The sequence below is a fragment of the Camelus bactrianus genome, chromosome 27 (assembly GCF_048773025.1).
Source record: "Camelus bactrianus isolate YW-2024 breed Bactrian camel chromosome 27, ASM4877302v1, whole genome shotgun sequence".
Taxonomy (NCBI): Eukaryota; Metazoa; Chordata; class Mammalia; order Artiodactyla; family Camelidae; genus Camelus; species Camelus bactrianus.
The window spans coordinates 34,456,787-34,481,191 of NC_133565.1; the positions used below are offsets into that span (position 1 = coordinate 34,456,787).

Here is a 24,405-nt window from a genome sequence, read left to right on the forward strand (position 1 = left end):
GTCCCTGCCTCTGTCTGGGTCCCGGGTTCCGCCACGGAGCCTAACTGTCTTTCTGGTGTCTGATTCACCCATGGAGAAGCACCCACATTTGCCTCAGAGAGATCCAATTCCATTGTGGCTAAATTTCCTATCCTTGTCCATGTTATAGGGACCATGAGAAGATTTTGATCTGGGAGAGAAACCTGAGAACTGAGGTGACTGAGTCCAGAGAGGAACCTTAGAGAAAAAGAAAAGGTCGGGGTCAGCACTGTGGATGAGTAACAGATATAGTCTCAAGTCATCAAACACCCCTGAAGACTAGTGCTGGCTTAATTGTACTGTAATTTGATTAATAGTACTTTTCTGAATGTCCTGTTCATTATCTTTAGGAGCTTGGGATTCAAAACATTGCCCCCAGCTTTTCTGTAGTACGGTGTCTCCCAGCGGGTATGCAAGCCAGTTTATCAGGGCACAGGAAGAAAATAGCTTCTTTTAAAAATTTTTAGCAAATATTTTACATTCTATTTTGAGTGTATTTTCCAATGTAATGACTATATTAGTAATGTAATACATGTATATATTTTATAAATAAACATATATCCCTTGGGAATGCTTGCTAAAAAAGTGTCTTACTAATAGACTGTGTGATACAACGGCTTGGAGAAACTGCTGTAGTTAATAAAAATAAAAATGTGGCTTAGAAGGATTAATGGAGAAGTGTTAGACAGGCAAAAGTCCAATGCTTTTGCTCTGCTTTATTCTGCAGATCTATAAAGGTGGAGAGGTTATTTGATATGATAGAGAGGAGAATTTAGGAACTGTCTTCTGGAAGAAGGGAAGAACTGTGAATAGCTCAGTTATAGCTTTGCCTTCTTCCTCTACTTCCTGAATCTTGCTCCCATCTTTTCAGGGTCAGGTATCATTATAGAAAAAATGTTTTAGGTAAATTGGAAGCACCTGCAATAGAATTGTTCATTGACTTGAAAATGACTCTTGCCTGACCCTTTCAAACTATGAGATTCTAATATACTAAACAAACAAGCAAAGGAAAGGGAAAAAGAGATGGAGAGAAGGACCTGTCATGGAGAGCGGCTTTTTCTGTGCTCTCACTACTCACCAGGAGCCTCAACTCACCAACTATCAGATAGAAAACACTGCCCCACCAATTGACGCGGTAGACTAGCAGGAAAAGGGGCTCCGAGACGCTGCTACTGTACAGTTTCAGTTGCATCAGGAACAAGGTGAGGGAGAAGAGAAGGCAGGCACCCGGGATCACGATGAGAGTTGTCACTGCCCACGATAACCCTCCTCCTGCCAGCCTTCCCGTTCCACCCTCTTCGTCTCTCTGCACTTGCAGTCACCCTCCGCCATCTCAGGTAATCCATGGAGGCCTATTACGTGGCAGTGGTCATGGGGAGACCCATTTGGCAAAAGTCTTCTGCTTTGACTGGAATAAAGTCGTCAAGGTGGAGCCTACAGATAAGAAGGATGGAAGAGGCAGCTAGCAGCTATCTGGTGAATTTCTGGGCACCAGAAGGGCGTCCAGCCTGTACCATCTTCCCAGCAGTCCCTCAGATCACAACTCTTAGAGACGTTTCCATTGGATTAAGCATACTCTCTTCCAGGTCCCCTCTTTAAGAGGCAGTAACCCTGTAAGGAGTGAAAGTTTATTGAAAGCTTTCCTCCCTTTGGAAAGAGACAAGGGTCCTATGATCGCAGTGTTCGTGGGAGGCTGGGAATGCCTCGGTAAAAGAAGGGAAATGGCACTGGGAGGGGAAGAAATACAAGGACTCTAGGAAAACTCTTCTGACCTCACTGTGTTGTACCTGAGTTGAAACAGGAGATGGACATGCCCAGACCTAGGAAGTTTCTGTCTCCTGGCCCTTTGGTGAGAGAGATGCCGAACTGTATAACAGTAATGAGGATGGTGAGGGCAGAGACGAGGAAGAAGGCCCTGGAGTATTGTAGGTAGTCAGCCAAGGGAAGAGGGAAAGGAGAGGCTTGGATGGAGTGGAGGTGACCTGCCCTTAAAGAAGGCTAGACAGCAGCTTACCTCCCTGGGACCGGAACTCGTACCTCCTGCCTCTTCATGTTTACAGACACCCAGTGTCTTTGCACAAACCAGGGGTTGGAGAAGAGTCTCTGGCTTTATTTTTCCGCTGTGCAGAATTCTACTTTACATATATTTTTTAACCACCAGTTTAGGTAATACATTTTATTATGAAAGTTTTTTTTAAGAGAAAAACAAAAAGGCTAGACAGGGTTTTGGGAAGGGAGTGAGGGACAAAGGAGGATGGAATCATGGCGTGTCTTACATGCAATGGAGTCAGAATAAGGAGCCACCAAGTGAGTGGCTTCACAGGCACCAGTAAGGACCCTCTTCCCATCTCCTCAGACATGTGGAATTCCTTTAACAAGTAAACAAATGATTTATTCCAAAATGAGAGAAAAAGTTTGAAATTGTAACTATCGCCTTGAGAAATAAATTATGAAGTCACTTTCATACTAAGGTGTTAATGACTACTATTTCTTCTTCTGAGGGCAGTTGTGAGTGCAAAGGTCCCTGGGCATTAGCTTCTGATAATTAAGAGGCTTTTAAGTCATCAGAGGAGGCCAGTCAAGACAAACTTGGGCAAACTTAGCCTATTTGGAGAAGCTGTCATTACATGCCTGTGAGTCAGTGAGGGAGAGAAGGAGCAGGGTTGCGGAGAGGAGAAAGGAGAGTGGTGAGCTACGGGGGAACTGACTGGGCCCATCAAAGGAAGGGGCTGGGATTTAGAAAGCACGCACAGGGTGGCTTCGGTGTGTGGCTCCAGAAGAGATCGTGATGGCACACGGTCCAGAGCCCAGCCAGGAGCCTCTGCCTGTCCTTCGGCACTGTGCACTGCACCCAGTGTGAAGGGGACAGGCAGAGCAGCAGGACACAGTTGAAGCCCAGGAGGCAGGCACAGAGGATGTGAATGTAGCGGCGGGTCTTCTCCAGGAGCCGTCGCTGGCCGGGCGGCATGGAAGAGAAGTGGTGCCTGTGGGGAGAACTGGCTGTGGTGGGGAAGGAGGAGGACGTCACGGAAGGAAGGGCATCCCAGGCGTCTGCACCTCCACTCACCGAGAAGACAAGCCCTGCATCCTGTCCTGCGGGGGCCTCCTCCTCCCTCCACACGTCAGTCTTTCTCTTCTCTGGCTCCAGAGCCTCCCACAAGTTTTTACTTTTCAATATTACTTAAAAATATGTATTCATTTCACCTGTCCCCAGCTTAAAAAAATGAAGTGAGCTTTGCCCCACCTTGACACACACAAAATGCTTCCTCCAAAAGGACCCCACCCCTACCCAGCCTACAAAAGGCCTCCTCACCCTGTAGGTTGGGAAGCTCATTCTGCTGGGAAGGTCATGTCATTTCCTTCTCTCCTCTCCATCCTAGCTTCTGGCTCACTGCTCTTCTCAACTGCCGAGGAACCCAATCCCTTCGGCCCTAACACTCTTTCCTGCCTCTTCCCCCGCCCCAGGGGACAGAACCCACAGGAGTCCAGACACAAAGCACAAGTCCAATGTCTCTGTCTTACTTGCCAGATCTGATCCAATCCCTTTCTCCCGCCCAGGCCTCCTCTGAACTCCAGATTCCTACAGCAACCTGTCTGCCAAGCCTGGATTTCTCAAGACACACTAACATCCAAGAGGTCTTCGAGAAACATAGTCATCCTCTTTCCGTCCTGCCCCTCGGTCCTGTACCCTTAACTCCCACCAGTCAATCACACGTGTTCTGCCAATTCCACGTCTTTAATGTTCTCAAGCCGATCTTGTATTTTTGTTTCCACTTCTTTAGAACATCCCTTTGGCATCTCTGTCCTGGATTGTCACAACAGCTTTTTACCTGGTCTCTCAGCTTCCAGGTTTGTTCTTTCCGTTTATTCTCCACAAAGTTACCAAGATTGATGCCTCTAAAATGCAAATCTAATTATGTCTCCCTTTTGCTTAAAATACTCTGATTGCTCCCCACAACTATGAAGCAAAATCATGTTAACATGAATTGGTAAAAACCTAGAAAGATGGGGTTTCTGCTCACTCTCCAACCTCATTCAGTCATTCAGTACCTCCTCTGTGCCAGGTATTGTGTTAGGTCTGAGGATACAGTGATTTGTTGGAGATTTTCCATGTGCCCCTCCAGATCTACTCTCCACCCTTGCTCAAGAAGACTGGAGTATGCAATAGCTTTCTTGCCATCCATCCAGCCCTAGAGTAGGTGTGACTAATGACAAGCAGGGGCAAAGATCAGAGGTGTGAAGATCATTGTGTTAATTCACTGTTTCTCTCCTCCCTGCCTGCTGAGGGCGGTCCAGGGTAGAGCCCCTGACAGGCGCCCTTGCCACAGAGCCACCCTTCTGGATTCTGGTAGCTCCTCCTTTCACTTCATGAGCAGGCTTCGGAGCAGTAATGACTCTTCCCACTGACGTTTCCCCAAATCTTTTTCAATTCTAAGGGGACCTTGTAAAGTCCCTTAACATATAGATTCACCCGTTTGAGCCAAGTCCTCCGTTTCCTGCGAGACATGGTCCGTAATGTCATGGAGCAAAAAGCTCAGTGACATCTAGACTCCTTCTCTCCCTCCTTCGCTCCCTGTGCTCCAAACTGTTTCATTCTTCTTACAGTTTCCTAACCCAGCACGGTCCCTGCTGTGCACATGGTGCACACGTTACCTACCTTGTGCACGGTACCTATCACACCTCCCACCTCATCTTCGTTAACATGAGCCAAGATTCATCTTAGTCTTGCCTTTCTGGGGGCGCCTTCCCTGAAACCAACCCTCAGTGCCAGAATGCTGAATGACAGCATTTTGTACTGGCCCTTTCATAACCTTTATCACATAGTTTTGCCATCTGTCTGTCTGTATCTCCTTCTGGTCCGTGACCACCTTCAGCAGCAAGGACATAGCCTATCAGGCTGTGCACGCTCAGCACCCAGCACGGCGCTTGCTTCTGTGTGTGGGTGCACGTGTGCGTGTGCTGCTCAGCTCGTACCTTTAGGAATACAAGCAGAAGTACTAACCTAGGGGTCTTCCAGCTACCATCTGGAAGTGTTTGAAAGTTACTCACTGGGGGCCAGGATTATAAGAACTATCACGTTTGTTTTCTACACAGGTTACCAGTGAATCTCTTAACCAAAAGGACCCTGGGGCTGAGCCTTAAGAGCAGCGAGGGATGAAGCTGGGCACTGTAGCCCATTCCTGCGCCAGGCTTGAGGAGAATGGACCTCAGCCAACAGAATAGTAGTGGCGGCTACTAAAGGAATAAAAGACAGAATGAATGTTAGGGGCCTTCTGCATGGAATATGGTCTGAGTTTAAAGGGGAACGGTAGCCATCAAAAGATTATGTGAGGGGAAGGTGGTAGAGCACATGCTTAGTGTGCACGAGGTCCTGGGTTCAATCCCCAGAACCTCCTCCAAAAATAAATAAGTAAATGAATCGAATGACCTGCCCCCACCGAAAAAAAAAATTATGTGATCGCCTGAATGCTCCCACCCCTACGCAGTCTTACACAGTATACAGAACATGGAAAAGGGTTTTAACTTGGTCTACATGTACACTCAGGCTGAAGAAAGCCCTTTAAGCCTCATCCGGCTCAGCAGAACAGAGCTGATGCCTTAGGAATAAAAAGAGGCAAAGGCCTATCAAGAATCTGACGGCTCCTTTACAGAAAAGTGCGTGCACAAGGTCTGCATGGAATTTCAGAGTTTATAGATGCCCGGTTAAGGCATCCCCCAGCCTAGGGAGGAGCCGTGGGCTCACACAACAGGCTGTAAGGGTTTCAGATTGCCAGCCCTCACAGGAAGCGGGGTTTCACGATTTTCTAGAGTCTACCCAGCAACCCTCAGCTCCTCTGGGTGGTGGGCATTATCTCTGCTGCTGTCCATTCCACTTCTGGTAGTGGCCTCCATTCAGATTCAGCACTGCGGTCCAAATGCCTTCCATCCTGAGTGTGCCCAGAGCCACACATGATAAAAAAAACTTCAAACAGAATCTGGTGGCATTCTGCATGGACCGTTGTGGTCCATGAGATCCCTGGTGCTCAGAGAGAGCTCCACCTCACGCACTGCGCCTGCCGCTAGTTTCCTTCACTCGTGACCCTGAACACTGGTGTTTCCTTTTAAAAATTTTTTCTTAAGTGATTTTCATTACTTTCTTTACGAGGATCACGCATATTCTGGATGCAGCATACACAAAGGACATCTCATCAGCTTTAATGCTGTCTCCTTCGGTGATACGGACATGATACCAGAGGGGTTTCCTCGAATCTGCACAATCTTTCCCTACTCAGTGAGCGTCTCCCCTGCGTTTTAGACAAGCAGTCGCTGGAATGTCCTGTCACCATCACAGCTCTGCACTTGGTGGATTTTCCTGTCTCTCACTTGTAGATGCTGTCTGAGACCTTGACACTGCCTCTTCCGCAGGTGGTGCTGGAGTCACTGGACCAATCCCCAGCCTCGACTTCTCTGTGGGAATTGCAATGACATTTTGATCAGGAGGAGGAGTTCTGGAAGTTAGGTAGTTGAGGAAGGAGAGGATCCCTAAGGGAAGAGAAGAATTCGAGGTGAGTTTCAATAGACAGATGGTCTTTGGGCTTTTAAAACTCTCACTCATCTTTTAAATACTCAGCTCAAAAGGCCTCTTTTGAAGGCCTCTCAGTGAAGCCAGTCCTCCCTCCCCCAGCCAGGTTCCTTCACTCTCCTGTGTTCTCATTTCATTTTGGTATTTTTCACATGGTTGGGGCAAAGCTTGAACCCCTTGGATGCAAATGATAGCTCCACTACTTTCTCTGTGGTCTTGGGCAAGTGACTCAACCTGTCTGTGCCTCAGTTAGTGGCAGAACAGGTTACTAACTGTAGGTTTTCACACTCCAAAACCCATGCTCTCTTTACCATACACTGCCTCTTGATGTCCACGTGTCCTTAATAGGAACAGTTATGCTTCTATTTCTCCTAGATTCCGCCTCCCTTTCCAGAAGTGAGTTCCCCTTCCCTCCGTCTAGCATGAGGCAGGGAGGGGACTGACTCACCAGCAAACGTGTATAAGAAGTCACTCCCCCAGTTAAGATGATAGGTCCACAGGAAGGCTGACTCCATGGCCTCCCTAGTGTGCCAGTGAACCTGTGCCAGAAATAGGATGAGGCAGAGAAGCAAGCAGGAGGCTAGGACCAGAAGAAAACATGCCAGGTCCCATCAGTGTCTTCAGTCGGCCTTGACCGCCACCCCCAGCTCTTCTATTTCCAGACACCATTCTGTATATTGTACAGAAAGGGTCGAAAGGATAGAACTTTGAGGGCAGATCAATGTGGGGGAGAGAGAGCAGCTCTGCTCTTCCCTGGCTTAAGTCAACTAACGTGACTTAAGACAGGGCAGGGAGCTGACAACTTGATGTGACTTTGGAGACGAGAAAGGGAGCAAGAAAAAGAGGATGAAAGCCCCCCACAGAGGAACTTTGCTCCCTTGAGCATTTTACCATGGTATCACCCTGCCCGTCCAGGTCTGCACCTGAGATGAAGCTGAGCACGGACACCTTCAGGTCCAAGTTAGTGGTCGTGCTTCCTGTCCTAGGGAGGCAAGTGCTGAAGAGCCAGCCAAGGCCAATGAGGATAGTGAGGACAGAGATGAGGAAGAAGGCCCTGGAATATTGGAGGTAATCTGCCAAGGAGAAGAGAAAGGATAGGCTCCGTCAGTCTGGTGGGGGACCTCTCCTGAAGAAAACCAGGCAGAGTCTGATAGAAGGGAGTGAAGACGAAGCAGCTGAGCTTGCTCTGTGGCACCAGGGCACAAATAAAGATCTCTCCCAGCTCTTCACTGATACCTGGGTCCTTTTACTATGAAGGCAACCTCTTCACTGTAAAATTAAAGATAATATGCAAGTAGTTCCGGGTAGGTTAACACGTTAACTAACTTACCAGAGGTGTGACTCTTAATATCACAACACAAATTTAAACTTTGTTTTGTTTCTAATTCCAGTTCTAAAAGTAATACATGTTCAGTATGAGCGTTGGAGAGACGACGGAAGTTCCCAGGAGCGGAAGAAACTCAGCCACACCCACCGCCCGGAGACAGTCGTTGGCCTTTTATGTGGTTTCTTTCTGGTATTTTCCTATACTCTGTACACATGATACCGAATTTCACATTTTTTAAAAAAAATTATATGGCAAGATGCTTTCCGGGATCACCTGTTGTGAACATCACTTCTAATGACTACAAGATAGTGTATCACGTCACAACACTTCACTCAGTGACTGTATTATTGTTGGAATTTGTTTCTGTTTGGTTTTTCTCTTTCAGATGTATCCGGCATGCACAGTCTTTGTCAGCTGTGACCACAAAGTGAGGTCACATTCACGTTAACTCCCATATTGCAATGATTCCAAGCCCCAACTTACTGGACTGTGGAATTTAACACCCCCAAATCTCTCTCTCCCTCTTTTTTTTTTTTTTCCTGAGAGTCAAGGTCGCATCTCACCTGTGTTCAAGCAGAGGTCTGCTAAAGTTATTTTGCTCCAGTGCCCTGACCCAAGTGCCATAACACTCCTCCTATCAGCTCTTGGCTCCAGGGCTCTGCTCTCTTTGGCTCTGGCCCCTACAGACTGGATGCTGTTAAGTGAGAAGAGGGGAAATGCTGACTCTTACTTTTTGCTATCACATCCCTAACATGGAATAGATCCTTCCCTTGACTTCCCCAGCAATGTTTTACTGAAGGTTTAAGAAATAGAGTAGCCTAGAATTACAAGTAGATGCATCTTTTCAGAGATACTGTAGTATCTTCAATATCTTTTTCAGGGTGCTTCCTGGTCTAGCTTATTTTACATCTCACTGTAGCAATGGCCAGCTCATCCCTACCCTGGAACTTCTCTAAGAACTTCCATACCTAAGAGTTCAAGTCACGCTTGCAAGTAACCTAGAGAGAAGAAATTATGTACAAACTTTATACCAATCTATGATCTGATTCTTAAGTTTTATTTTGTTCTCTACAATATATTACTGGCTACCATGATCAAAAATAGTAATTTCCATTAAGAAAAACCATACTCCTACCCACAGAGGTCAGTTGCTCTGTGGCTCCAACAAGTTAGTCACATTAAAACATATAACCCAAGGGCAGCACATTTCCTGAAACCTAGGTCATTCAGAGTAAATGGAATATATAGCCAGTCAGAACTGTCAGCCTAGACTGAGCTGCATGAAGCCCAGAGTGACGGGCATCTTTTGAAGCATTAAGCCCACAGTCCCTCGTGGGCCCCAGCAGCCCCTGCATACAGCCCTGGACCCTTGCCTACGGCCACCTTGACTATAGCTCCTAGGACCGAGGAAGGGTATCTGACCCACATTGAACCGATTTAATTCTTTTGCTTGGATATTTGGATTCGAGACTGATTGATGCTAATGTTCTCTTTTGCTTGCTTGAATCAAGATGTAAAACAACTGGCCTGGGACATCACTGTTCAGGCACTTCCACACTAATGAACAGGAAACGCTGAGCGGTCATGACAAAACAAAGCATAAACAAAGATGAACGACAAAGGAGCGCTAGAGAGACTGAGTGACTGGCTGGCTTGATCTTTGTCTGAGATCACAGCCTCCTCTCACGTCCCCTAAGGTCCAGCAAACATCCCGCCCCTGGGAGTCTACGAGATTCTTCCAAACCTTTGTAAATAAGTTCACTCTTTAGCTTATGCCAGCTCAAATGGGCTCTGGTATTTAAAACACAAAAGAGTACTGTCTAAGACACCCAGTCCACTTCCTGCTTAAGATGTGTTACAGTCCAGCCTTCCTTCCACCATGAGGGGAAGCCTGCACCTTCACATTCTTCTTACAGTTCTCTCTGTCTTAGCCCCTCATATCCTGAAACCTACACAGACGAGATCACTCGTCACTCCACAGGAACAGCTACAAATCTGCGGCACAGCCCAGTCGGACCCCTCAAGGGAACCAAGTCTCTCAGTCATAATGATACACAACAGATTATCTAACCAAACTAAGTAAACACTTCGCTTCAGAATCTAAAATAGCTGCATTTGGTTAACTTCATAGTTTTTAAAATTCATGTGACCAAACAACACAAAACCTGAAAGTGGAATTCAAGCCTCACCTCTATCTCCTGTAAGATCAAAATCTATTTCAGCTTTTAAACAACAGTTTTTATAGCTGCTCACCCATTAAAGATTCAAAAATTTTAGAACCTGATCACAAAGGCACTACTTGTACACGTCAGTAAGAAGCCTCGGTCCAAAGAGAGAAGCGTGCCCTCGATACAAGGAAAACCCAGGTGGGTCACCTGTATCCAAACACTGCTGAAGCTTTCCTTAATGACATGCTTGATGTGGACGTCGGCTGCAGGAACAGCAGGCGAGTCCTCGTTCCTGAAGGCAGTGAGGCTGCTGCCCTGGAAGAGAGGGCGTCTCACTTTCAGCTTGGGCAGGAAGTACAAGCCACTGGAAACCTTGCTAACGTCCTTGCTGGCGCGCCCAGGATCATCCCTTCAGTAACTGTGCCCTTCAGAGCACCATGAGGTAGGATGTGCAAGCTACCAAGACCGGAGGGGCCAGTACCCAGCCACGGAGCGGCACTGTCTCCCAGGGAACTGAGAAACCACGTAACTGAGAAAGCACTTGGTAACTGATGGGCAGGCAGGATCCTTCTCTACCATTATGAAAGTGAAACTTTGCTGGGAAAGTTCTGGAAAGCAAGAGGTGCAGGCAGTAAGTCATCCCACTCCTGTGAGCAAACAGGCTTGGTTCATACAAGATGCTCTTCTCTGTTAAGGCTGTTGAAGCCCTGGAAGGAAGCAGTGGGGGAGCCAAGATGACATGAGGGGAAAGAAGCAGAGGAGAGAAGACACCTGGTACTCAGATGTTCCAAAGAGGCTGTCTTTACCTCACCGTGGGTCCTTCAGCAAAAGTCAAAGCCCGGATGGGGAAGCAGTGCTCCAGAAGGATCTAGCCCCTTTTAACTGCGACGGAGCCAGACTGAGTGGATGGAGGTGGGATGTAGACATGGATTTTGAGGATGAGGAAGGTGCTGCTGGAGAGAAGCCGGGGAACCAGCCCACTTGTCTGGCCAATTTAAACCTCCATGCTGCAGGGTGGGTATAGCTCAGTGGTAGCATGCTTGGCATGCACAAGGTCCTGGGTTCAATCCCCAGAACCTCAGTTAAAAAATAAATAAATAAAAATTAAAAAACAAAAACACTCTACATGCTGCCACCCTTGCGTCTTCATTCCAGGCACGTAAGGTCAAGATAAGACCCCCAGACTCAGGGACAGTGCCCAGAGGTGGTTTTGGAATGGAGAAGATCCTAGGTGGATACCTAGCACCCTGCAGAGGAAGCTTTGAAATCTGTTCAGTATTTAGATTCCCTTTTACCCGGTTGCTATACCAGAACTAAACACCCCTGCATGGCTTGCCGATACTTATTGTGGGATGGTTTCTGGGGTCCTGGCTCTGGACCAAAAGACCTACGCTTTCTTCCCCACCCTCTGCAAAACAGCTCGAGTTACTCTCTGCGGCAACACACTTCTGTACGTTGTGGTCTGATCTCACCTCTGCCGTGGGGGAAATTAGCAGAAGGGTCTGTTCCACACTGAGAACTAGTAGTGAAAGTGAAGGATGGTGTTCTTTACTCCCCACGCTTTCTTCCTCCCACCGACAGCAGCTAAGGCTCAGAGGCTAGCCGTTATCTAGAACCAGGTGGGGTCAGAGGTAGAGGCACGATGGCCCGAAGTGAGTCCAGGACGTAGGAACATGAGACCACCCAAGACAGCCCTGGTGGAGCGCTCAGAAATGACTGCAGACGCCATGGGAGGGGGGCTGAATTCTTGCAATGCACTAGGTAAAAGTTTGAGGTTCTTGAATTTGGGCAATAACAACATGCTATCGTCACAGGCTGACGAGGCCTGGACACGCTGATTACATTTGGGGAATTCCTTGTGAGATCTGTACAGCAGCCTCATGACTGACCCTAGAACTAGGACTAGTTAACACTGGAAATAGGGTGGACACTTGACTTACAACTGTGCCCCCGAAGGACTCACTTAGCTGACATCCTCTAAACAATGAACAGTTGGCGTGATAGGTGAATTCAAGGCTCCAAGAAATATTCTATTTGCTGCTTTGTAACATCTCAAGATTCTGACTCACTATATATTTAAATAATAATCTCAAGGCCTGAGATCCAGCCGGTGTACCCGGTTACATAAACATAACTGCAGCTCAATTTTTATGGCTATTGTCTCCTACTCCATCTCTCTAGAAATGGAATTAGCGAGAGTAAACCTCTGGATACGCACAATCACGTTGCTTTGGTTACACCTGTTAACGCGTCCCCAGTACGCGCGGGAGCATGTAGTTTATGTATGACCATTTACAAATCGCTGTTATTGTCATGATAGAAAAATCCTCTCTCATCGTTCATTTGGTTTGCCATTCTTTAATGACTGAGGTGAAAGTCATTTTCCCTATGTTTAGACATCTGTCGTTTGTTTTGTGAATTGCCTGCTTACAGAAAATTTATTTATTGGGGTATTTGTCTTTTTCATATTAATGATTTATATATATTTTATATATTAAGGCCATTAACCTTTTATCTTTCATATTTATTGCAATTACTTTCTCTAGTTTTTATTTTTAGCTGAAGGTGCAGTTGAAATGTCTGTCTGCCCTTGAATTTAGCTTCCTCCCAAGATCTTGTTTCAGGACCCTGCCCCTTAGCTCCAAATAACCACCGCCTCTCCCAAGTAACTGATACCCCACCCCAGGGCTGGGCCGAGGTGCCCCCTCCCCCCTGAACCTGGGATTCCTGTTTATCTAAGAAGGAGAAGTAAACACTTTACTCGTGTGTCTTCTTTCACAAAACCTGTTCCTTTGCGTAAGTGTACCTCTTGTGGGTGTTGGGGAAACTGTTCAGTGTAGTTACATCTTTCCTCTGTCTTGGTTCTGGTTGAAAAACTCATGCGTATGGTATCTTCCAGCCCTGGCAACTTATTTTTAAATGTTATGTGTTGTATTTTCAGATTTACTTAAATTCACATGAAATTGGACAGTAATTTTCTCTCTAAATAGCCGGCAGTTGTTATACGCACATCTGACACGCACTCAACTTCTCTTCTAGCCAGCAGAACCACCTGACCCTGAGAGTTACAGCTGATGGAGGCAAAGACACTTTGTTTTATCTCCCAGCTATGATCAAGCCCGTCTCTTTCTGCAAACCGCATTAGAATCACAAGCCCACGTGGAACAGCTCATAAAAGACAAACGAGTTCTTCCCAGAGAACAGAGACGATATACCACCTCAGAATTTGGGAGAGGAAACCACTGGGGGAGGAGGGAGAGAGGGTAGGCTGAGGACACCAGAGAAAAGGGTGGCTAGGCTCACAGTCTGGCTGAGATCCCTCCTGGACTTGGAGAGGTGAGGGCCAAAAGATCTTGGAGGAATAAGGATGCAGGGCCAATGTGGCAGAAAGCTCTGGAACAGTGGGGCCTGTGGCATCAATTTAGAGGCACTCACAGGGTGGCTTGGGTGTGTGGCTCCAGCACAGCTCATGGTGGCATGAGATCCAGAGTCCTGCGTAGAGCTCCAGGCCATTCTTGATCACCAGGAACTGCACCCAGTTCAGTGGGGACACGCAGATCAGCATGAGGAGACTAAAACCACAGAGGCTGCCACAGAACATTCGGATGTAGGTGTGTGTCTGATCCATATGCTGCTGCTGCCTCTGGGGTGGCATCGAGGCACTCGGATGTTGGTTGGTGGGGAGAGCAGGCTACAAGGATGAGGGATGAGGGAAACATTGCCTACTCAAAAAAGAAAACCCTTGATCCCTGGGGTCTCCTGCTCTTCTCTACCACAAGTATCCCCCTGTGGGTTCCATCTGTGGCTCCTTCCCTAGCCCGTCTGTAAAAAAGCAAACATTGCAGGGCCCGCTTTTCTCTATCTCTGGGATGCTCTGTCTGGGCCCGCCTGCAGGTAAGTCCTCTTCCTCTCATCCGAACCAACGTCAGGCACCTTCTTACCCTTTGGTATTTCCGGTTACCCTTGACTTTGGGAACCTTGGGATGGTAGAAGGTAAAGGTTACTGGGTCCTTCCTCTCCATCTTGGCAGCCAGTTCACTTTCTAACTGCCACGGAATTTGTCTCAGCGCGTCCTCATACACTGGCAGAATCAAAAGGGGCCGGGAACCAGGGCACAGATCCCATTTCTGTTTCCTGTCCCGGGTCTGGTCAGATCAGGAAGAAGTCATCACCTTTCAAGCACAGGCATACATGCGGATGCTCCTCACCCTCCCTGCTCTGGTTCCTCCCAACTCCTTTATTAAATACATCCCCCCAAATTCTGTCAGCAGTTGCTGTGTGTCAGGCTTTGTGGCAGGTCTTGGGACTTAAAGAGAAATAAGACATAGTTCCCCAAACGCAGATTAAAAAGTGTAACGTGTGTCTCCAGGACTCAATAGCTTGTGGTTACAATTTAAGATTATTTTTTATCTTAATCTACCAAGATGTATAAGTAAGTATTTTTTATACAGATAGACGCATCTCAGTAGCCCAGCTTCATGTTCTCGCTCCAGCTGTAAGTGGAACGCGCCAGCTGTGCCTCAGCAGGTGCAATGACCAGTCTGTCAGCCACAGTCTTCCATGCAGCATCTGCTTTTTTCTTCCTTTCTTGCTCTGGTTCCCCCTCTTCAATGCCCTCTACTCATGAAGCCACTTAAGGGTGCAGCCCCTGCCACTGCTGACTGGGCCCTGTGGAAATGCCAGCATCCCCAGCCCAGGGGGCTACCAGCCAGTGTGCTGAGAGCTTCCGCTCAAGGGAATGCAGCAGTGCTGGGTTCTACGTGGGCTGAGGAGACAGCCCTTCCCCGGTTCCACAGCCAGCACAACGTATGCCCAGAGTATCGCCAAGTCTCCTTTTCAAATAACTCTCTCAGCATTGTCCTGACTCCTCTTCCCACAAGGGCTCAAAATCAATCCAGGATGCTGAACAGATGTCTTCCTGTTCCACAGCGTGAACACTGGTCCAAATAAACGCCCAGCTGTATCACCAGCTCTCGTTTTCCTAAGCTGGGGCTGAATCAGAATGTCCTACCACACTTTTCTCCTAGCATCCGCTCTCCCCATCCACTCCAACCAGTGAAACCTATTCTGTATTTCAGCTGGTGGGAACCACAGGCAGCAGCTAGTTGATGCCCACGCTTTAGCACATAGTCAAAATGTTATTTGACTCTCTGTCTCCTAGTATTTAGCCTAGTGCCTGAAAAGAATATGAATACGTTGAATGAATGAGTAAGCAATACATTTTTATACAAAGTGCAGAGGTTGATACAGAGGACAGAACAGTTAACACTGTCGGAGGGAAATTAGGGAAGGTTTACTGGAAGAGATGACATTCTAGTGGGATTTTAAAGGCATCTGCCAAGTAATCAAGTGCAAGGGCATTTGAGGCAGAGAGAACAGTATGTCTCAAGTCAGGAAGCCGTGAGCACGACGGAAGCGTCAGAGCAGCGGAAGCAGCATGACTCTACCAGGTGCAAGACCAAAGACAGGGGTCGAGGGCTGCAGATACAGGCAAGGATTAGGTCACAAAGTCTTCCATGCCATGCGATGCAATTATACTGTGAAGTTTCAACGGCTGGAATATTCTAGCCCTACTGGCATGGTTGGTTATAGGAAAGACTTTTCCAACTGCAGCAAACTGGCTTGTTTTGCTTACAGCCTGTCTGTTAGATGCACGTGTATGGTTAGAGAGCTAGCTACAGGCTGTGAACAGGCAGGCCTGCTTTTCCATCTGGTTCTGGTATTCAGTTAGTTCTAACACTTACTGGTCAGGTCCCTTTGGGAAATTCCCTGGACCTCAATGAACCTCAGCTTCCTCGTCTCTATAACTGGGATAACAATCATTCGTGCCTCATAGAATTATTGTGAAGATGAAGTGAGACAGTACACACAAAGCTCTCAGCACAGTGCCTTAATAACTGTGCAATAAATACTATTACTGATGGATACTGATATTATTGATAAATATGCTGTATCTACAAAGCAATAAGTGCATGGTAAATACTACCTATTATTATTTTTAACTGTTTTTCCAAGTGAGCTTCAGCACGGCCTTGGCACAGGCCACCCTGAGACAGATGAAACAGCTATGTTAGTGGAAAAGATGTGTCACCCGCCCCACCACTTCTCAACGGGCACATTACTAGAGAGATGATACTGTAAGGGGGTCATTTTGTGAACAGTGTCTGATTTGGTAAATGATGCAACTCTCTAGCTATTAAAGGGACAGGTAAGGCACCATTCAACTCTCAGGCCTGCTTCCAGGACGACCAGCAGGCAGGATGCTCAGGCCAGCTGGGAACTCGCTAGGGCGTGGAATGCATATGACAAAACAAGCATTCACTCATATCTAATGGCTGTGTATATCACCATCCACCTACTTTAGAAAGCAATTTGGGCAGCCACTATGGAGGACAGTATGGAGGTTCCTCAAAAGACTAAAAATAGAGTTACCATATGATCCAGCAATCCCACTCCTGGGTACGTATCAGGAGAAAACTCTAATTTGAAAAGACACATGCACCCCAATGTTCACAACAGCACTATTTATAATAGCCGAGATATGGAAACAAACTAAATGTCCATTGACAGATAAATGGATAAAGATGTGGTATATATATATATATATATATATATATATATATATATATATATATATATACAATGGAATACTACTCAGCCATAAAAAAGAATGAAATAATGCCATATGCAGCAACATGGATGGACCTAGAGATAATCATATTAAGTAAGTCAGATGGAGAAAGACAAATATCATACGATGTTGCTTATACATAGAATCTGAAAAAAAATACAAATTTTATTTACAAACTAGAAATAGACTCACGGACACAGAAAACAAACTGTGGTTATTGGGGTGGAAGGTGGGGGGAGGGATAGATAAGGAGTTTGGGACTAACAGATACACACTACTATGTATAAAACAGATAAACAACAAGGTCCCCTGTATAGCACAGGGAACTATATTCAATTTCTTGTAATGAGCTGTAATGGAAAAGAATCTGAAAAAACATATATATAAATGTACATGCATAACTGAATTGCTTTGCTATATACCTGAAACTAACATTGTACATCGACCACACTTCAGTAAAAAATAAGAATTAAATAATTATAAAGTAAAATAAAATAAATAATAAAAAAATAAAATTAAATAAAAAAAATTTCAAAAAGCAGTTGGGGGTCCCTAGTCTGCCTCCACTTCCAGGCCCGTGGGGTCCCAGGGGAGCATGGCCACAGCCAGTGGACCGGGTGCCTCGAGCACAGACCACTACTACATGGAGCTGCTGTGGAAAGGACACCAGGATGGCTGTTTATGTTCCCTGCTGCTCCCTGCAGAATCCCGGAGCTCTGCTTTTGCACCGAGGGCCTTCAGTGTGGAACTGGCTCAGGCTGGTCAATGACTCGGTCTCTGAGAAAACAATTAGACTGATGCGAATGCAGTTTTGGAAAAAAAAAACACGGACTATACGTCCTGTGATAATCCACATCAGCCGGTGGCTACTGAACGGTGGGGGGTCTGCACACCAACAGGGCGGGCCCCACTTCCGGGCCCCAGCCTGACTTCACAGAGCCCAGTAAGGATGGACAGCTGGGCCCCGACATGCGGGGCCGAGAAAGAAAAGTGGATGGGGAGCTGCTGTCAAAAGACATATAACCTGATCCAAAGAATGGCTTATAAAAATCACTGACGAAGGAGGAAAAAAAATGGGATGACAAAGCATATCATGATACGCAGGAACTGGAAAAGTAAGCCCAGAACACACAGAACTCTCTTCTTCGTTCAACACTAGAAATACTGGGTAAAAGGATCTTGGTGCGTTTCATGCCACAAGTCACACTGGAAAAGCACAAGGCACTGTCATAAACTTAAGAGCAATGCCCCACCATGGCAGCTGGAAAAGGGTGTCCTTTCCCTTGGATATTTGTATGTTTGACAAATACAACACATGATGTTTCACAAGAGGATTTCCTGAAGGAGAATCAAGATGAAAATGTGAGAGACGTAATCTATGTCACTACAAGCCAGGCGCGTTTGCACTTAAAGAATGCTAGGCCCTTCTGCAACAGTGAGAGTGGAAGCGTTTTCTAGCTCTCTTCAGGTGGCTCTGGGGGGCTATTTAAAGAAAATTCAACAGGTGGATTTGGATATATTCTACCCATCTTGAGCGCAGAAAGATACATTGCTTCTATCATCTTTGCATATTCAGTCATAAAGAAAACTATATGACAATAATTTTATGGTACTAAAAAAAAGCAATTTTGGTTAGAAAAAAACATAAAGTAACATCTTTGTGGAACTCGAAGTAGATCAAGTTTTTTTTTTTTAAACAAGGCATGAAAAAGCATTAACCACAAAACAAAATTTTGATAAACTGAACTACACTGAAATTAAGAACTGTGTTCACCAGAAGATACTATTGAGAGAGTCAAAAAGACAACCCACAGAGTGGGGTAAGATACTGCAACATGCATACCTAACGAAGGACTTGTAGCAAGACTGTATTATGAACATATCAACAGGAAAGAAAACAACCTACTAGGAAAATGAGCTAAGTCCTTAACTGGCACTTAGCAAGATATCAAAGTGGCCATTAAACATATAAAAAGGAGTTTGACTTCACTGATCATCAGGGAAATGCAAATCAAAACTACAGGGCAATATTATTACACTTCCATCAGGATGGCTCAAACGAAAAAGCGTGGGCAAGCACGCGGAGCAACTGGAGCTCTCACAAGCTCCTTTTGCTGGTGTAAATTGGTATGATCACTTTGGAAGACTGCTTGACAGTATCGTCTGGAGCTGAGTGAACACGTGCCCTTTCACTCTAGGTAGGTGAACGCAACGGGAAAGTGTCCTTATGTCGCCAAAAGACAGACTCCAGTGCTCAGAGCAGCACTACTCATAATAGCCCCACACCGGAAACTGCTCAATTGCTCGTCAACAGAAGAATGGAAAATTGTGGTATATAAATACAAGGAAATACTATACAGCAATATGAATACTCTATAAGCACACAAGAAATATGGATAAATCTCATAAACATAATGTTGAGCAAAAGGAGACAGACACGAGAGTACATATGAAGTACCAAACAGGCAGAACTCATCTGTGTTGTCCTAAGTCAGAAGTGCCTCCGGGAGGAAGATGACTAGGGACTAGGAGGGGACACGCAAGGGACTTTTGGGGTGCTGGAGAGGTTCTATTTCTTGATCTGGGCACACTGATTATCAGAGTTCTATATGTATATTATACTTTAATAAAAAGTTAAAAAAATTCAGATGTATATATTAAGAATCCTCATTAAAAAATAGAGAATCTTTAACACGTATTTTTTGTCTTGGTAATTTCACCTCTAGGAATCTGTAAAATCAGTATTGTATTATTACAGCTTATTTACATAACCTCTTCTCTACCACGAACTGTGCTAGCTGCCGTGCATACATTAATCCTCTTGCTTTTGTGAATCAAATTTTTCCATTTTACTTCCTAATTTGTTACTGCTAACATATAAATTAAATATCTATTTCTGTGTGTTTATCTTTTATCGGGACACTTGACTGAATTATTTTAATTCTAATAGCTTCTTTGGATAATTCTCTTGAATTTTCTAAGTGACACTGTATCATCCATAAATAATGATAATTCTGCCTCTTCCTTTACAAAACGTGTCTTATTGCATTGATTGGACAGTGTTTATTAAGGATAGTGGGCATCCTTATCTTTCTCTTAGACTTAATGGAACTGACTCGATTGCTTTTTGTTTCATACGTACATTCATTTTCATGTTAAAGAAGTTTCATTCTACGTCTATTTTATGAAGATTTCTAATTTAGAATAGCTGTATCAAATTCCTTCTTAGTCTGTAGAATATGGTCTTTCTCTTTTAATCTATTTAACATAAACACTGACTTAATGCATTTCCTACTGTTTAGCTCGTTTTGCACTCCTGTAATAAAATATGTTTGGACAAGATACATTATTCTTCTGACATACTTCTAGCAGTATTTGTTTTTATAGTTGGCCCAAAAATTATTTAGAATTTTAGAAGTATATCCACATGTTTAGATTTTTCCTCCAATTTTAATATATTATAGTCAAAAAATATGTCCAACAAGAATTCTACTTTTTGGAATTTAGTAATATTTGTCTTTTTTGTCAGTTTTTTAAATATCCTATGGACATTAAAAAATAATGTATAAGATACAAAGCTTTAAATATATTTGTGTAGGATGTAAGATTCTAAATCTATTATATTTAAATTATCAATTATATCATTCAAGACGTTCCTATGCTTGTTTTTTCTGCACTTGATAAAATACTCTCAGAGAAATGTTAACATTTCTCACTATGATGATAATTTTTTCTTTTCCCTTGTATTTCCTCTGGTTTTTGCTTGATATATATTTGCTTATTTATTGTAAGGTGCCTAATGGTTTATGATGTCTATCTTCTTTGTGAATGATCTAGGTTCTTCTCTATAATGATGTAGAAGTCATGTATCCTGGTTCTGTCTTGCTAGAGCTTCTCTGTCAATATTATTAGACACATCTTTTTAAACATTAATTTCAAGGCACCAACAATAGCAATGAAAAGATAAACACTAATGTGGGGAGAGAGCAATGAACTGGGCACTTTCACACATTATTGGTGGGAATGTAAACTCTTACCCTGTGTTCCCAAGTGCTTATGGTGAGGGGGTGGGGAAAGCAGCCCTGATTATCTGGCTTAAATCAGGGGGGTCTGAGGCTACTCTCAGTCTCATCCAAGCTCCAAACTGGAGGATGAAACTTCCCAGTGAAAAGCAAAGTATTCATGATGAGAAAGGATGAAAATAGATGCCGGCATGGCAACCAGTAGCTTCTATAATGGTCAATGCAGCATTGTTTACAACTGACACAACGTGGATGCAACCTAACCGTGCATCAAGAGGGAACTGGTCCAATAAACTCGGGACATGTACACTGTTCTTCTGGGGAGATCAAAGAATTCTGATTAGCGCAGAGCTTTGGACGAGGGTGGGGCCTCCAGAAGCACAGAAAGGAGAATGAAGGGAACCTGGGGCTGGTAAGTCATGGAAAACTGTGGGATTTGTACAATGAGTGCCAGGTCATGAAGGAATAGATTATAAGGAAGTAACTGACAAGTGAAGAGGAAAAACTGACCAGAGGAGCAAATATTCACAGAGAAACAGAAAAGCCAAGAGAGAGAGGAAGATGAGAGAGTGTTCAGGCCCTTGATTTCTGCTCCTTCTGAAGTCTTGTTTTCTGTTTTTCTGGGTTGTGTTTATCACTTCAGTAGACCTCCTCTTCCATGAAATAACATGAGTCAATATTCCTTGCAAGCAAAAGGCACGTCATGGAGATAAAATCAACATATTTTGATAATGTGAGGACTTCTTATGACACACCTGTATTTAAAGGTAAAGGAAAAGGAGGCATAAGAGTCAAATTTTCTGGGAATCCTTTTATCCTCATCTACGGCTCTGATCTCAGCTGCTCTACTAACTACCCTCTCTCCTCTGGGCTCCGTTTGTCCCTCACAGCATAGGTGTTGATCTGGTCTAGGCGAAGACCTGAAGCATAAGGAGATGCTAAATAGGAGAAGAGATATTCAGGGCTGTGTGCTAGACACTGAGCCAGGGGCTAGGAATACAGCAGTGCATGCAGAACCTGCCCTTAAGGAACATTCACTCTAGTGGAGAAGACAAGACAAATGGACAGGCAATTACGCTACAAAAGCAAGTGTTCAGATGGAGATTAGCTCCGAGGGTTGTGGGACCTTACCCAGGTTTGAGAAGTCAGAGAAGATTTACATGGTGGTAAAATATAAATTTAGACCTTTAAGTAAGTGGTGGGAGTGGGAGAAGGGCATTCCAGGGAGAAGGGACTATGGCAGAAGTGAGATACTCAGGGCACATTTTGTCCTTTCGCTGTTCCCACAAACCCTATGCTCAATATGCCATCGTCTCCCTAACGTCTGTGCTTTGCCCGAGCTCCCCTTCCCTGCCAGCTCACATTTCAGAAGCCAGCTCAAGCCACTTCCTCTTTGCAAGACCTCCCCAGGCAAAATTAGTCAATCCCTCCTCTCTCCTTCTACACTGATGACTCTGCTTTATGAACCAAAAATCTGGTCATGTCTGACACTGAATTCTTTTTCTGGTAGATAAACTAATTTCATTAGAAGCTGTAGATATGGAGATTAAATCATGTTTCATTCATTTAACAGATTGTCTTTAATAAAAGAAAAAATAGAGAAAACAACCAGATATATACTGTGTCATTATTTTTGTTACTCATCTACTGTCAACGTTGATGGCAATGTTGTATATGCACAAATCTAAAGAGTTTATATTGTTAAGCAACTGTTTATTTTAATGTTTGCTACTATCTCTATGCTAGGCTCTGAACATTTATTTGGCTTATGATGTTTTTTAAAAAAACTTTTAACGGTTGTTCATTACTTTTCCGGTTGTCTAATAGACTGGTCAGAGAGGGGATAATTGGAATAGTATGTTTGGAATATTCTCTCAGCAATAATCTCTAAGCATTTTCATTAGCAATTTTTTACAATCTATTTAGGTCCAGTTCCTTCATTTCGTGACTCTTTTTTGTAAGACTTCTTTCCCCTGATACAAGGTTTATCACATAAAGGGGTTCCCTGGTACCTGCTCAGTCCTGAAACCCCACTTTGACCTACTGCTCTCACATTTGAACCTGTTCTGAACTCTCCCCCAAACTACTGATTCAGTGGGACAGTAGCCTGATTATGAATTTGGCTCTTCTGACAATGGTTCTGGGATCCTCTCCCTAGGTACCTTGGGTAATGTCCCTCCTGACTGGTGGAGTACCTAGACACATATTAATGGTGATGAAAATTCAGGTTCAAGGATTGTGGAAATTAGTATAAACAGGCAATCTTTGGATCTGAAACTGCAGCTGTGAGATCTAATTTCTACTTCCTTTGCTACAAGCTCCATTCTAGCATAACCAACCCTCTAAGAGAAATTTCTTGATGAACCCTGGAAAGTTACAAAAGTGAGAGAGGATGTTTATCTGATTTCCCATTATAAGCCATGTGTTTATAACTGCTAAATTAGGTACCTAAAAACCTAAATATAAGTGACAATGATTTTTAAGAGCCTTTTATTTTTAAAAGTTCATTTTCCTGATCTTTACACTTATTCTAATGCTAAAATGCAATTTTATGATAAAAAAAATTACCTACTAGCCAAATGATGCCTCATGGCAGCATTATTTTATATGCTTTTGCAGTGAGGGAGTCGACGGTGCTCTGACAACACAGTGGTGAACAAGGGAGGCAGGGTCTCTGACTCTGTAAGTATCTGCGTTCTCAGTGATCAGCCCTCCAGGCTCTCTGTTATTAACCCCTGTGATTCTGGATACCCACCATTTCCTGGCTCCACAGCTCTCTTCCGTTCCTATTACTGTGGTTCAAGCTCTCATTATCTTCCATGTCCAATGAAAAAAGGGCCTCCTAACGGATTTCTTATCCATCCAACTACTCAGCATGAGATTTCTAAAATGCAAATCTTGGGGATGCCTTTCAATCGCCCACAGCATGAAGCCCTGACTCTTGGACCTCCTATTCCCATGCAAACCCCTGCGGGACTTACCTCTGGGTATAAGAGCTGTCTCATTTCCGGGTATTCTCCAGCTTGCACCCGAAGTTCAAGCAATGTCTTACTGCTTGCACTAAGCGCAGGACCTATCCTGTTGGTGGAGTTTTGTCCGAGGACAGGGGATTGGGGGCAGTTACTAGGCGATTATCAACCATTAATAGCCCACACCAGAGGCAGCAAATGGGACGCCGGAGGCTTGCTCTGAGAAGTGCACATTTTCTCCCCAGCCATAAGTAGATCCCATTTTTGTGACCTCGTGATGCCTCCCTCCAGCGGAGCCACCGTGACTACCTAACTCCAGCCCCTTGCAGACCCACAGCATTTCAGTTCACAAGGACCTGCGGTTTTAAGCGTCCACGTTTTATGCTTCTCAAGTTCCCAGGCCTGGGTCGTCCTTCACCTCCCGGCGGGCCTGGCGACTTCTTACTCCGCGTTCGAGACTCGGGAAGGTCCCTGTGTCGCTCGCCCCCGCGGGGCGCCTCGGGGCCCCACTCTCCCGCACTCGGGGCGTCTACCCTCTGGCGCGCGCGGGGTTCTGTGACCGCGGGCCCGGCATCCGCGGGGGGGGGGGGGCGTCAGCCACCGCCCCGGGGGGCCGCCCGCCCCGCGCCACCGCCGCGCCCCGCGGGAGCTCGGGGGCTCGCCTGACCCGGGGGGGCGGGGAGGCGGAGAGTCGCCCTCGCAGCGCCG

At 45.2% G+C, this 24,405-nt stretch overlaps 1 protein-coding gene and 1 pseudogene across 4 annotated transcripts; one reads left to right on the plus strand and one right to left on the minus strand.

The window, feature by feature from the left end:
* Positions 1-2,107: 2,107 nt before the first annotated feature.
* On the minus strand, positions 2,108-24,373 carry TMEM202 (transmembrane protein 202). Of its 4 annotated transcripts, none has more exons than XM_074353991.1 (5): positions 23,710-24,310; positions 13,511-13,766; positions 7,504-7,653; positions 7,029-7,160; positions 2,108-6,465 (listed from the first exon to the last, which is right to left on the minus strand). In XM_074353991.1, exons 1-5 carry the CDS (start codon positions 23,731-23,733, stop codon positions 6,344-6,346), a joined length of 684 nt encoding a protein of 227 aa, XP_074210092.1. In that variant the 5' UTR covers positions 23,734-24,310; the 3' UTR covers positions 2,108-6,343. The 4 variants fall into 4 exon arrangements, 3 of the variants coding, with proteins under 3 accessions (XP_074210092.1, XP_010953604.1, XP_045372854.1); XM_010955302.3 differs by having other exon boundaries at positions 2,180-6,540; XM_045516898.2 differs by lacking the exon at positions 23,710-24,310 and adding an exon at positions 14,017-16,630 and having other exon boundaries at positions 2,180-6,540.
* Positions 17,302-18,342, plus strand: LOC123616892 (NADH dehydrogenase (ubiquinone) complex I, assembly factor 6-like; annotated as a pseudogene).
* Positions 24,374-24,405: the final 32 nt, after the last annotated feature.